Source organism: Crassostrea angulata, chromosome 2, assembly GCF_025612915.1.
Source record: "Crassostrea angulata isolate pt1a10 chromosome 2, ASM2561291v2, whole genome shotgun sequence".
Taxonomy (NCBI): domain Eukaryota; kingdom Metazoa; phylum Mollusca; class Bivalvia; order Ostreida; family Ostreidae; genus Magallana; species Magallana angulata.
The window spans coordinates 20,157,603-20,170,204 of record NC_069112.1 but is presented as its reverse complement, the minus strand read 5'-3'; the positions used below and the strand labels follow the sequence as shown (position 1 = coordinate 20,170,204).

The window sequence follows — 12,602 nt, the reverse complement described above, 5'->3', positions numbered from 1 at the left end:
GTTACTTCTACCCCCCCCCCCCCCTTCAACAAACAAAAAATCAAATGAACAACCCACCCACCTACTTAAAAAAAAAATCTAATTTTCTCCCGTAAAAAATAAGCTTATTTTCCGGAGGGATAATCTAGTCATTCTGTAATTGAAAATTCATTAAGTATTTATACCTGTTTAAGATATCAGTGATTCTCGGGCATGAATAATCTAATTATCATCAGTGCACTAGCTATAACTATACCCGCTATCCATCTGCGCCTGCGACCAGATAATCTAAAAAATTGTAAAAATTTACACCAAAGTCTACACCAAAGAAATTAATTGAAGAAATATATGTATATTTGGATAGTTCTAAACTTTTCAGTTAGGAAATAAAGGGAACAAGTCCTGATTACTCGTGTATTCTAGTATTTTTGTTCAACCTTAATGTGCATGTAATTTATTTCAATACAAAATAAACAGTCGCCATGTTAAGTTTGTTCCTAAGACATCAATTTATGTGTCTTAAAATTAAGACATACCTTAGGAAGTCCATAAGATAAGACCGGAATAGTGTAAACGGATAAGTAATGAACTTAGGAAAAGGTTCTTTTCTAAGATTCAAATTAGTCCTAAGTATGCTTTGTGAAACGGACCCTAGAGCTTTGGCTACAATAACCTAAACATTTAAGAAATTTATCAAAACGTATAGCGTTTCGTTTTCACAAACATGTTTAAAATTGACACGAATGGTTTTGGTGTCTGCTTATAAGTCAAAGCACAAGTCGCACAATTCACAAACAAAATGTTTTTAATCTCTAGAATTAACAACATTATCTGTACAATATTGATATAGGTTCCAAAATTGAACTGTTCTATTGGATTTGTTTAATATATATTATATTGTAGTTCTTTTATTTTGAATGACACTATTACAATGATAACATGCAGTACATTACATTAAAAAAAACAAAATTAAAGTTCTATTGAATAAACTAAGTGGTGTAATCATACATATTTTAGAACGACATTAAGTTTCTCAGCTACATATACAAAGCGTGGAGAAGCTTGTATGAATTAATATAAATAATTCAGTGTTTAATCCATCTTTCTGTAAGTTTATTAAGAAAAATGTCTTTTTCTGCTTTGCTTATTGGAGTCACATTAAGCATGTTTTATATTATTCATTTTTTGAATGGTCGAATAATGAATGCAAATGATCACACGGGTAAAACGTTATGACAGTGTTTTGTGTATTTAACACATGATTGCTTCAGAGAATACTTTGAAATAGATACTGCGCCTTAGAAAATAATCTACATTTTACTCTTATAGGGTAGAAAATGCATAAGCACACACTAGTCAAAGAAATATTTTGTGAAGTAGTGTTCATATCAAATAGGAAAGAAATGGGGACAAAATTTTATTCCTTTATTGTCTTTCTTTGGGTTTTCTATGGTGGCATAGATCTGCCACCACTTGTCAGATAATTATGTTAACTTCTCATATGATAATGTCGACTTTTCAGATCTTTATGTCAACTTGTCAGATCTTTATGTTGACTTGTCAGAAAATAACCATAGTAACTAGAAACTCAATATTTTGTTGTCAAAGCGTGTTAGTGCCACAAGCTGCCATTTACCTGTCATCATAATATCATATAAGTCGACGTAAATATCTGACAAGTTTACATAATCATCTGACAAGTCGACATAAAGATCTGACAAGTTTACATAACCATCTGCCAAGTCAACATAAAGATCTGACAAGTTAACATAATTATCTGACAGAAAAAATAATATGGCCACTAGTTTAAAGAAAATTATCATTTATATTGTAAGTCGACTTGATATTCATAACAGTGCATTATTTTCACAAATTTCTACAAACAGGTAGGGGACGTGTATTTCTTATGCAGTACTCTCAAAATGCTTGTAATATGTTTAAAGGTGCTACCGTTCTGGCGAGCGCAGCAAGAATTACACATACCTTGCATCATTGTCAACCTTGTGTTATTTAGTTATCAACAAACGTCAAAGAATTTTTGAGAGAGTATTGCTCTACAATTAGTATGCCAAAGGTACTAATTTCAATGGTTATGATACATACAACGCAATCCCCTACCCCTCTCCAGAGAGAGAGAGAGAGAGAGAGAGAGAGAGAGAGAGAGAGAGAGAGAGAGAGAGAGAGAGAGAGAGAGTGCCCGGTCCCTGTTTGAAGGTGTGTAATTTCCCACTTTTGAATTTAATGGTATGACTATATGCAATCTCTACAAAAAAATTTATACTGTTTATTTTTTCTCTTTATTCCTTTTTTTTAGTTCAAAATTTCCTATTGTTTATTTCCTCACTTCTCATATAAATGTACATGTACTTACCTGCCTACTGTACATGTATGCACAATTAGCTTTAAAATGGATCGAAATATGACAGTAAAGTATGGTTCTTGCTAATACATACCTGTCAACTCTCCCGATTTTTTCGGGAGTCTACCGATTTTGAACCCATTCTACCGCTTGTCTACCGATATATTTTTTACCCTTAATTTCTACCGATTTTTAAGAAATCCGGAATTTTTACCGTTTTCGCTTTGAATAATACCATATTTCCTGTGAAAGAGAAGATGGCAGTTCATTGTTTATCGGTAGATACATGTTTTTTGCTGCTGATAACAGGTAATAAACAAGGTGTCAACTGTGCTACCAGTGATTACTGGGATTTTAATTGCTTCCGATTCTCATTAGCAGAGTTTATTAACAGAGACAGGCATGCCAGATGTGGACATTTTAGAGATACACATTAGAAAAATGACAACGGGATATTTGCTATAATATAAATAGTGTCAAATTGACCCTCGGCAGCAAAATATGACAATATACTAATAAACGACTTATAAATGGAAATAAGTTTTGGAAATATGGCATTCCTTATTATAATCACGTACGAAGTTTTTAAGCATTGAAAATACACCACCAAAGCCAAAAAAGTAATATTATATATATTTATATACTCTCTATTTTAAAAAATAAATAAAAATAAATCATACAATGTCAATGAGGCAGGTATTGCAGCCTATACTGAAATAGCTAGTACACGCATTACAGATGTTTGATTCACCTCTAAATTTATCGCGGGAAATATAGCGCGAGAGCACTGTGACGTCATACATGACTTTGTTCGTCTTTGTTTACGCATCTCGAATCAATACGAAGGAATGGAAGCATGTAACAAATCTCTTGAGTCTCGCCAAACAATATGCGGTACTCAAAACGTGTCTTAAAACCTCAAGACACCGTAAATTACGAGTTAAAAGTCGGCAATTTTTGGCATATTTTAACCGCCGGGTTTGTACCGTATGTGGTATTTTCCGTACCAGGCGATTACTAAGGAATTAGCTCAACACTCGATGTATTTTTCACATTTATTCCAGTTAACACAATTATATAAACAACTAGAGCAGAGCTCGTGGCAAAGCCACGAGTAGGTCTTCCGTTGTTGCTGCGGGTTGATAATATATGTGATATGGTGTCAAACGACTATAATGACTAAACTTTCAGTTCTGCTTTTGTTATAAAAACGTGTTGTGATTGAAAGCCTGTATATAAAACATGTTTTGAAAAGAAAGGAAGAAAATGCTGTATGAAAACTATTTGTCGAACACAGTTTGTGTAATCATTTCAAAAATTCTTTAAAAAATGAGACATCATGTTAAATGGCGAGTTAAATTTTCAAAGGGTAGCAAGCATTGTTATAAACAGTATGTACTCATGATTCATGTCAGGAATTGTATTTTTCTTTTAAAACCGAACACGCCTACTAAACACGTAAACTTTTCTCTAAGACAACTTCTTTATTCAAATCTTTCTAAATTTTTGAAGACTATATACAAGTTTAGAATTGTTACGTGCGGACAAAATTTAGTAGTTAGTCAAAATTGATGGCATCTCTGAACTTTTCTATAGGGAAATGTGTGTCGTCTGATATTATTTAATGATACGAGTAGACTTGGACATTCAAAATAATATATAATCAGCAAAAAAAAAAAGATCAGCGGGAGAATTTATGCAAAAGCGAGCATCTAAATTTTACACCAGATGGTGCTGTTTCATAGAGACACCGCTATGTAACATAATGTAATTAAATAACCTTATTTACAGAATGAATAGTACCTCTCTCGACGATGTAATAATAAGCAAAATCCTTATTTTTATGTCAGTGGGTTGATTTATAAAATTGAGAAAAAAAACTTCAATTGCGCTTGCGTACGTTGGAATTCGGGGAAGGGATTAGACAGTCCGTGTTAGAGAAATTCGAAGAAGTTATGAAACTGGTCAGTTTCTAGATCAAACTGCGCATTGATGTATTTAAAAACTATTATGTGTATTGTCTGTAGCCACGGTCCGGAATCCGTATGTGCAGTCTTACATTGTATGTGTATCGATACACCTTTACCTCCTCCCCTACAGCCATACAAATGAGGGTGCAACCTTCATATACACATGCATAGTATTATAGTTCTGGAAACTATTAATCTTGTATTTTAATATATTGGGTATTCATTGTTCACCTAAAATTATTATTCCACTGGCTGCAGCTAACCTTGTAAGTAAATTAAGTTGCATTACAACCTCATAATACACAACTTCAATTAATTTTTTTTATCAATTTTCATACAATTAGCAATAAATAAAATCCCCAATAACGCACTTAAGTGTAACTTTGAGAAGCGCATATATTTTTTGGAGGCAGATATGTCGCTATTTTATAGTCTGCAAGTCAAATGAACAATTATGGTCTTTCAAAGAAATAAGAAATCTGTCGACACTTGCAGTACTTTGATGATTTCTATGGCGATCGACTGCATTGCATAATGTAGTTGTATTTCTAAAGAACAAAATTTCCTTTGACTTCCAACTTTCAATTATAATATATTATGAATTATTCTGTTCATAACTATAGAAGTTTAGCGTGTTCAACGGGTTAATTTATTAGCCACACTCTCAGGTTACGATTCCACATCTTTAATGTAAAGATGATTGACTTCGAAAATAGTCTTATTGTTAATAAAAGCACCTTCCAACTGTTACTCAATTACATATGTTCTGAGTTGTGTGCGCTAAAGCGACACAAGATTTTCGGTCGCACGTGGCGATTGAATTAACACAGACTGACCGAATAAACAAACGGGTGGGAAAGTGAATAGAAAATGTTACACATAAGAAGAAGTCACCAAAAATGATTTTCGACAGTTCTGGATATCTTTTCGCCAATTTAAAAATAATCCAGCGCGAGCACTTGTCAGCGGGGCGGGAGGAGGGGGTGGGGACGCAGCAATGAATTCACTTCCACACTCAAACGAACAACCATGTATTAGAAAAACTACAGAGTGATTGATATGTGACCGATAGAATCTAATCTTCAGTTGTTTAAAACTCATGTGAATATTCTTTCAAATAATCATCAAATGCCTCAATTCAGGACAATTTAGGAGATTCTTTTATCGTGCTAGCACCTACCGCAAACATGTAACATGGAACTTTGATTATAATTTGAGTTGATTTTTAAACTACCTTGTACGCTAAAGTATAATTAAATCAATGCTCAATCAGCTGTACAAGTGAAATAAATTTATCTTTTCATCTTAATCCTATATAGTAGTTGAAAACATAATAAGTATAGTTCTGTCTGTGCAAAATATAAAACATGAACGCGTAATAAGGTACATGTAGAAGAACACGAGCCGACTGCGGATCACTTGTCCACTCGCGCTATATCTCCTCGGCCATGTGCGAGGGATGATCATCATTTAATATTTGGGAGGGGGGGGGGGGGTTAAAATTTTTTAGATATACAAACCAGCCACTAATTTATGTCTGACAATGTTTCCGATTTGCAGTAATATCGTTCATTAATTTTCATTTTCACTCAAATGTTTAATTAAATAAATACAAGATGGACAAACTTTTATAACATAACATTAAAACAGTTCTTGTATTTACGGCTATATAAACTCAAACACATTCTTAATCTAAGTGTGCGTCGCGGTGTGCGATTCTTGTGTATTAGATAACCGCTTACCGCTAGGTAGTGCAGCCGTGGCTGATCTCCTCGGCCGTGGACGAAGGATAGATTACGTAAAGGTTCAACGCACAGACACGCACAGCTCAGAACCCAGGACGATTTGAAAAGTTTGCAGTATAATGACCATATTCTATCAAATAAAAGTTCTTTATTTTAAACTTAAAACCCACAATTGATCTATGTCTAATATTGCTTTAGATTGAGAATGACATTGCTTTTATTAATTAACTGAAAAATGTCTTAATTGACACCGAATCGTTTACAGTTTAGTCGATAAACTTTTATGTGTAATCAAAACTAAAACAATTCTTGAGTTGGCGGCTAAATAAACTCGTATATGAGAGACGCAACTCTCGTGTATTAGATATCCGCTGACCGCTAGGTAGCCCAGCCGCGACCATGGTGACCGATTTTCTCGGCCGCGGGCGAGGGAGAGTTTCGTTAACTTGGCCAAATTGCCGCGAGTACTGGTCAACACGTATTACTTTTTCCCTCATATTATGCAATACCCGAACACAAAAACAGTTTTATGAGATCAATAAAGTCACAAACAACATTTTTTGCAGCGACGCACATATCGAAAAACTTACCGTTTTAGAGTTATGAAGCAAAGACTTTTAAGGGATCTAGACCCCTCATTTTAGGGGCTAGCCCCTTTTTTGTGGTATCAAATGAAAGCTCTTAATATTCTGCACAACTTTTGTTCTATATGTGTCTAGAAAAAATTTACAACTAAAAAGTTATTGAGCAAAGATATAAGCAAAATTAAACATTTTTTGAAACATAAATTTCGATGTAATTTTTTAAGAAGTATACGTGGGTTAGTCAAACATGTAAAACTAGGAGGACAACGTTCAAGATGTCTACATTAAGGATTTGTAAATTAAAACTACTTGCTACGGATCAACTCGGAGCCTTTGCAGGTACACGAGACCCACTAAAAAAATATTCAAAGGGGAATAACTCAAAACCGGAAGTAGCAATTTCAAATTTTTTTGTGCTATAGTAAGCTATTGTCATTTGCAATAAACCCTGAAAATTTGAATAAAATCTAATGACAAACAAGCGAGATATTACAGTTTAAAGAAACGTCTAGAAGAAAAAGAAGAAGAAAAATAATAATGAAGAATTTCCAACAGAATCAGTACAAGGTCTTCCGTTGGAAACGGAAGACCTTAATTACTCTCTAGTCCGTACACATTAAAAAGGAGGTACTCGCTTATTAATAATTATAACTTAATGTTAACCTACATATGACAGTGAGGGAAAACGTAACGGATTAGACGGACGACTTGTATATTGACTCTGAACCTCTAACTATCGAACTCTAACTCTCTTCTCTCTTAGACTAACTTACAATCATCTCTAAAACATATACTATTATTTTACTGGCGTGACCCTTTAAATAATTGACATGTATAAATCATCCAATCAGAGAATATATTTCTTGACCCTAGACTGACCATCGCCTAGGTAAACGCTCATTTATTCATCTGCGTTAATCCGCTAATTGTTATGTAATTGCATTAACTCTATTAGTGTCAAAACTAAGCATATTTATTGCGCACAACATGCCAATGTACAGATCTATGTCTCCTTTTCGTTCGTCAATCCGTCTATACATCAACGTCCGTCAGACCAAATTTGTAGGTCAAGGTTTTAGATCATAAAAAAATATCAGTTCTCATATAGGGCATTTTTTCTCTGCCTGATCCAAGGGCTTGCAATGAAATTAAAAAATAAAAGCAAACTTCTACAACTTTAGTTTCTTAGTCTGAAAAAAAATATACAATCTCAAATAAAGAATTGAGACATATTAAGTCTATTCATTGATTTTGTTGGTTGAACTTAAGATCTTGAGCTGCATGTTAAAAGGACTTTGGACGTAAGCAGACATAGCAACGAGGAACAGTCGATTCTCTAAACAATGGAGCAAATACGTGTGACAACATATTTTATTTACTTTTATCCTTTTGATGAAATTATACAATCCTTATAAACATACTCCTTAATACAGTTTTTTCACTTAAAGTTTTGCTTATGTTTGCATCAGTAGTGAAGAGAAAACCAACAGTTGCTGACCTTGGATTCGGCAAAATATGATTCGATGGACCGTCAATCAGATGTGTGCAATCGTCTTAAAGCAACAATTATATCCTCAGGTCAAGTCAATAACATGTTGCCTTCACACCAAACATACGGTATTACATATATTTAATAATCAGGTGCAATCTTTAATATTGCAGTAGAACCAAAACATGTTCTTTTTAATTTCCAATAAATGATCTTAAAAATAGCACCCAAGAGGAAAAAAAACGTAAAGGAAACTTGGAAATATCATTCTTTTTTATTGTTCAATCAGTTACAATGAGCAACAGCAGAAGTTTGGTCCCCATTTTGTTTGAACACAACCCTTGGTGCCATATTTCCATGTGTTCATCCATTTAGTGTTCAATGTGTCCTTTGGTCCTTTTTTCTGATAGATCAGAATCCCCTCGATACAATATGGCTTACTATTTAAAAGAAAAGATCGGCAAAATCTTGATATAACTTTAATTATGACTTGGCTCAGAATCCAGTTTTTACAAGGTAGGCCGTTTATTGCTAATGTTTTTAACCTCATTTTTCTAGATCCCCTATTTTGCTGCAGCTGAAACTACCATATATTTGAATTTTTCCAAATTACAATGTAAAAGAAAAGTACTTTTTCAGGCTAATATTTCTTAGGTTTCTAATTAATCAGAATTTGTTAACGCCTTCTAAACAAGTGAATGTAATATTTTTTTCTTTGCTTAAACTAGATGTACATTTTTATAAGTTCTGTTCTACTTTAATTACATACGTTCCGGGATAGTCATTATCCTCGTCCATGTCGGTCACTGAACTACAAATATCCTGACATGACTTTCCCCCTCGTTCTCGAGGAATTGCAGCGGTGTATCTTTTTTCTGAGCCCATTCCAGTGCAAGCTGCTTGCGCAATTGTATGGTCCTCCCCACCTGCTAGAACCGTAGTGCCAATTGCTGCCAAAAAAGATTGCTTTAAACAAATAACTTACTAATGTTCATTTGTTTAGCATAATATATCAAATAATTTTTGTCATGCCAAATTCGCCATTCCCTTGCGTAAAAAATGTAAGTAAACTGAACCTTTGATAATATAACATTCCTGAAAACAAGATAGAAATCAAATTTATTCAAACCTCAGCTACCGCAAATATTGATTTCACGGCATGTCCCATTACATCTTTATATTCAAATATTCAAATAAGGCAACCACTGTCATGTCAATTATATCAATTTCAATGTCGCCGCCCTCCTCAATATTTTCTCAAATTAAACGTTATCTTGAATTCAAATATAAAAGATCGAATTTTGGAGCAACTCAAACACTTTTTTAGTTTGAAGTTTTCAAATGTGCCAGTTATACATGTAATTCGGATAAATCCAGCCCCGACCACCTGAGCTTTGGCTACTAGCGAATACAAAGCACTGTTTTCTAAAATAAAGAATGGTAATCCTTTGATCATTTCTATTTTTTCTGGTTAGATTACAACTCAAAAATACTTACCAAAAATGAAAACGAAGACAACTAGAAGACCCATTTCGTTGAGCAGTGTTGAATAGCAGAGGAAATGTGCATGAGGGTGTCTATAACACAAACACTCTTATATAACAATCCTAGCTGCTGATTAAGTCCTTCAAAACATCTGTTCGTATCACGTTGTACACATTAACCTTGGAATTAAATTGATGATTTTTCTATAATTATAACTATTTTTTCGTTGTTATTTTGTCTACGACTACACCTGCCGCCAATGTTAAAGGTGAAAATAATTTTCGAAGAACCCATCTGATTATTCATCAAACATTTTTTTTTAGTGTTTCGTACACCATTTCTAATCCTATACAGATTTGCATTATTGTATTTTAAAGACCACGCTGTTAAACGTTGGAACTTTTCTGGTATATGTATATCTTTAGGAAAATTTTCTTCAGTTTTTGAATGAAATGTGTATTTATGTTATAAAAATTATGCTGCAATATCAACAATCGTGTCGAGTTGCAGATGTATTGCTGACAAAGCGAAAAATCGAGAGAGAGAGAGAGAGAGAGAGATAGAGAGAGAGAGAGAGAGAGATAATCTCAAATCACATTTTTTTTCAATGAAAGTCATTATTCACGTTTGTATTTAAATTTCAACACGTACACTTACCTCCAATTCTCAAAAGTGGGACAATCATCTAAAAAATATCTTACGGCATCAAGCATCAAGTGTTTCTCTATTGAAATCTTAGAAATGAAAAAAAAAAGCATGCACATCTCATTGAGTGCTCATTTTAAAAGAAAATTAATTTCTTGTAAGTTAAGATGCACAAAATGAATTTAAATATCAAATCTATTTATTGATTATCATTTATAGTTTAGAACCATTCTTAAAGAAGAGCTTGGACTTCGAAAGGTTGTATCAAAAATCAATGTGACGTATGCATGTCTTTTTCATTATATACCATTAATGAGCCATGGCTCTTTGAAAACAACAAGACTTGTCTTGCTTTTGAGCTAAGACAACGACATCGGTGTATCTTTTGCTTATGAACAGCGTCATTTTTTAATTGTTCTGAGGCAAGATATAATCATTGATGTCTTACTGAAAGGCCAAGACACGTAAATTAAATCTGGTTCTTACAACTGTAGTATTGCCATCTTTAGGGTAGACAATACTTAGGTATTGAATTTGTTCGTTACGTTGTGTTTTTTTTTTTAATGTTAGCATTTAGATTTTGAAAATTGTATGTCAGTAATCAAGGTTAAGAATACTTTATGTTCAATAAAACATCTAAATGAGAAATTATTGATTTTGAGTTTTATTAAATCTACTACTTTTCGGGCCTGTCCGGTAGAGCTCGAAACAAATCCACCTTAAATGTATTGCACAGGTGCTTATTAACCCCCCCCCCCCCTTTTTTTTTATAAAACTTGACATTATTACAAATCATGAGATGTGAGCTCGAATTCATTAAATTCAATGACATAGCTTAAAAATACAACAGAAGAAACTTATGAGAGAAAGGTCTGAGAAGTCTCCACAACACATATTAGATAAATTGTGGTAGATGACATTTATTGTAATATACATTTTATCTTTCAACAGAACTGATTTGCTTGAATTAAACATATCATATTTAAGGAAGACAATTACCCCACATTAATATTTTTGTATATAAGAGTTAAGATTTATATTAATTACAAACCCTTACACTTTTGTAGGGTTATTAACATTGTCATGAAAAAACATTTTAGAGGATTTGCTGTGACCTTCTTTTTTTTAGTTTAACAATATATTTCAAGATTACTGCAAACCAATTAAATAAAAAATGTAAATGTCATTAATTTGGGCGCATTATTCGATGCTCTGTAAAACTCCTTATTGTTATGCATTGCATCAAATTGCTAGAATATAAACTCACGAACGCCAGATTTTTTTTTAAGTACTTTCTTTATTCTTATTTCACCCATGCTGCATCGTTTGTCCAGATAACTTATTCAATAGTTTTCAGGTTAATAAGTCACTTTCAGTTCAATGGTTTGTATATGTGGACATAAGAAATAAAAATCATACTTTGAGTATTTGATGATATGAAAAATAAGCTGAATATACCAAATTATGACCATGATAATTTCAGGCAGATATATTGGCCTTAGGTTATGCCGATCAATTCACGCTCGACAAATTGTAATGCGTATATTTTTCCAAGAAAGAAAAACCGGTTTGCTGTCAGATTAACAGTTTTCCCTTTTCACGTTTAAGGTTACATCTATCATATTACTGTCTATTATCATTGTCCTTGAAAATAGAATGATTAATTTATATGTCTATATTTTCACTATGGTTAATATTAAATGTATCCTTGTATTTCGGTTTGTTTTGTAGATTGGATTACAAAGTTTATACAAATTGTCACAGATAAAAGTCACAATGCAATCACATGTCATCTGCATGTAAAAATCAGCCGCAGCATAAACACAAGCATAAAATGTTTAAAGCAATATAAGCTGCAATTTTCATGTTGAAAATCTTTTATACAAAATATTATTTTCTATTTAAATGACAAAAAAATCATGGGTTATAAATTTCTGTTTGCCATATTTCTGTGGGAAAAGCCGTTGAGAAGCCTTAATTGGAGAAAAATAAAATTATTGTCGTCCTGTTCAATGATTGATCTGCTATATATTCCGCAGAAGAGAAATCTTTCTTCTATAAACATTAATGTTTTTTTTTTCAAGTCTTATCATAAAAACTTAAGTTATATACAGACTTCTTATACTAGCAGGTTTTTGCAGGAAAGTAAAATTCTAAATAATACAGCTCATATTGCTTTAAATTTTGCATCTTTTTTTTAGATTTTGTCATAAATACAATATAAAAAAAAATCACACCACCTCTTTATACGTAATGCCCCAGTCACACATTCACGGATCAATCCACGGTTCTACTACGGAATATTTTCCACGGTTCACACCGGAAAATCTAATGATGCGGAGTTAG

The 12,602-nt window shown here is 33.0% G+C and overlaps 1 protein-coding gene across 1 annotated transcript; it reads right to left on the bottom strand.

Annotated features, from left to right (window-relative positions):
- Nucleotides 1–8,387: 8,387 nt before the first annotated feature.
- On the bottom strand, nt 8,388–9,760 carry LOC128170686 (uncharacterized). Its single transcript, XM_052836444.1, has 3 exons — nt 9,624–9,760; nt 8,896–9,076; nt 8,388–8,566 (listed from the first exon to the last, which is right to left on the bottom strand). Exons 1-3 carry the CDS (start codon nt 9,655–9,657, stop codon nt 8,416–8,418), a joined length of 366 nt encoding a protein of 121 aa, XP_052692404.1. The 5' UTR covers nt 9,658–9,760; the 3' UTR covers nt 8,388–8,415.
- Nucleotides 9,761–12,602: the final 2,842 nt, after the last annotated feature.

Excerpts from the sequence above, each read along its gene's own strand:
- LOC128170686 (XM_052836444.1), bottom strand. The coding sequence starts at position 9,657 with ATGGGTCTTCTAGTTGTCTTCGTTTTCATTTTTG. Across the intron at positions 9,077-9,623 it reads TGTCTTCGTTTTCATTTTTG|CAATTGGCACTACGGTTCTA; the intron begins GTAAGTATTTTT and ends CTTTTTTGGCAG. Across the intron at positions 8,567-8,895 it reads GATAATGACTATCCCGGAAC|TAAGCCATATTGTATCGAGG; the intron begins GTATGTAATTAA and ends TCTTTTAAATAG.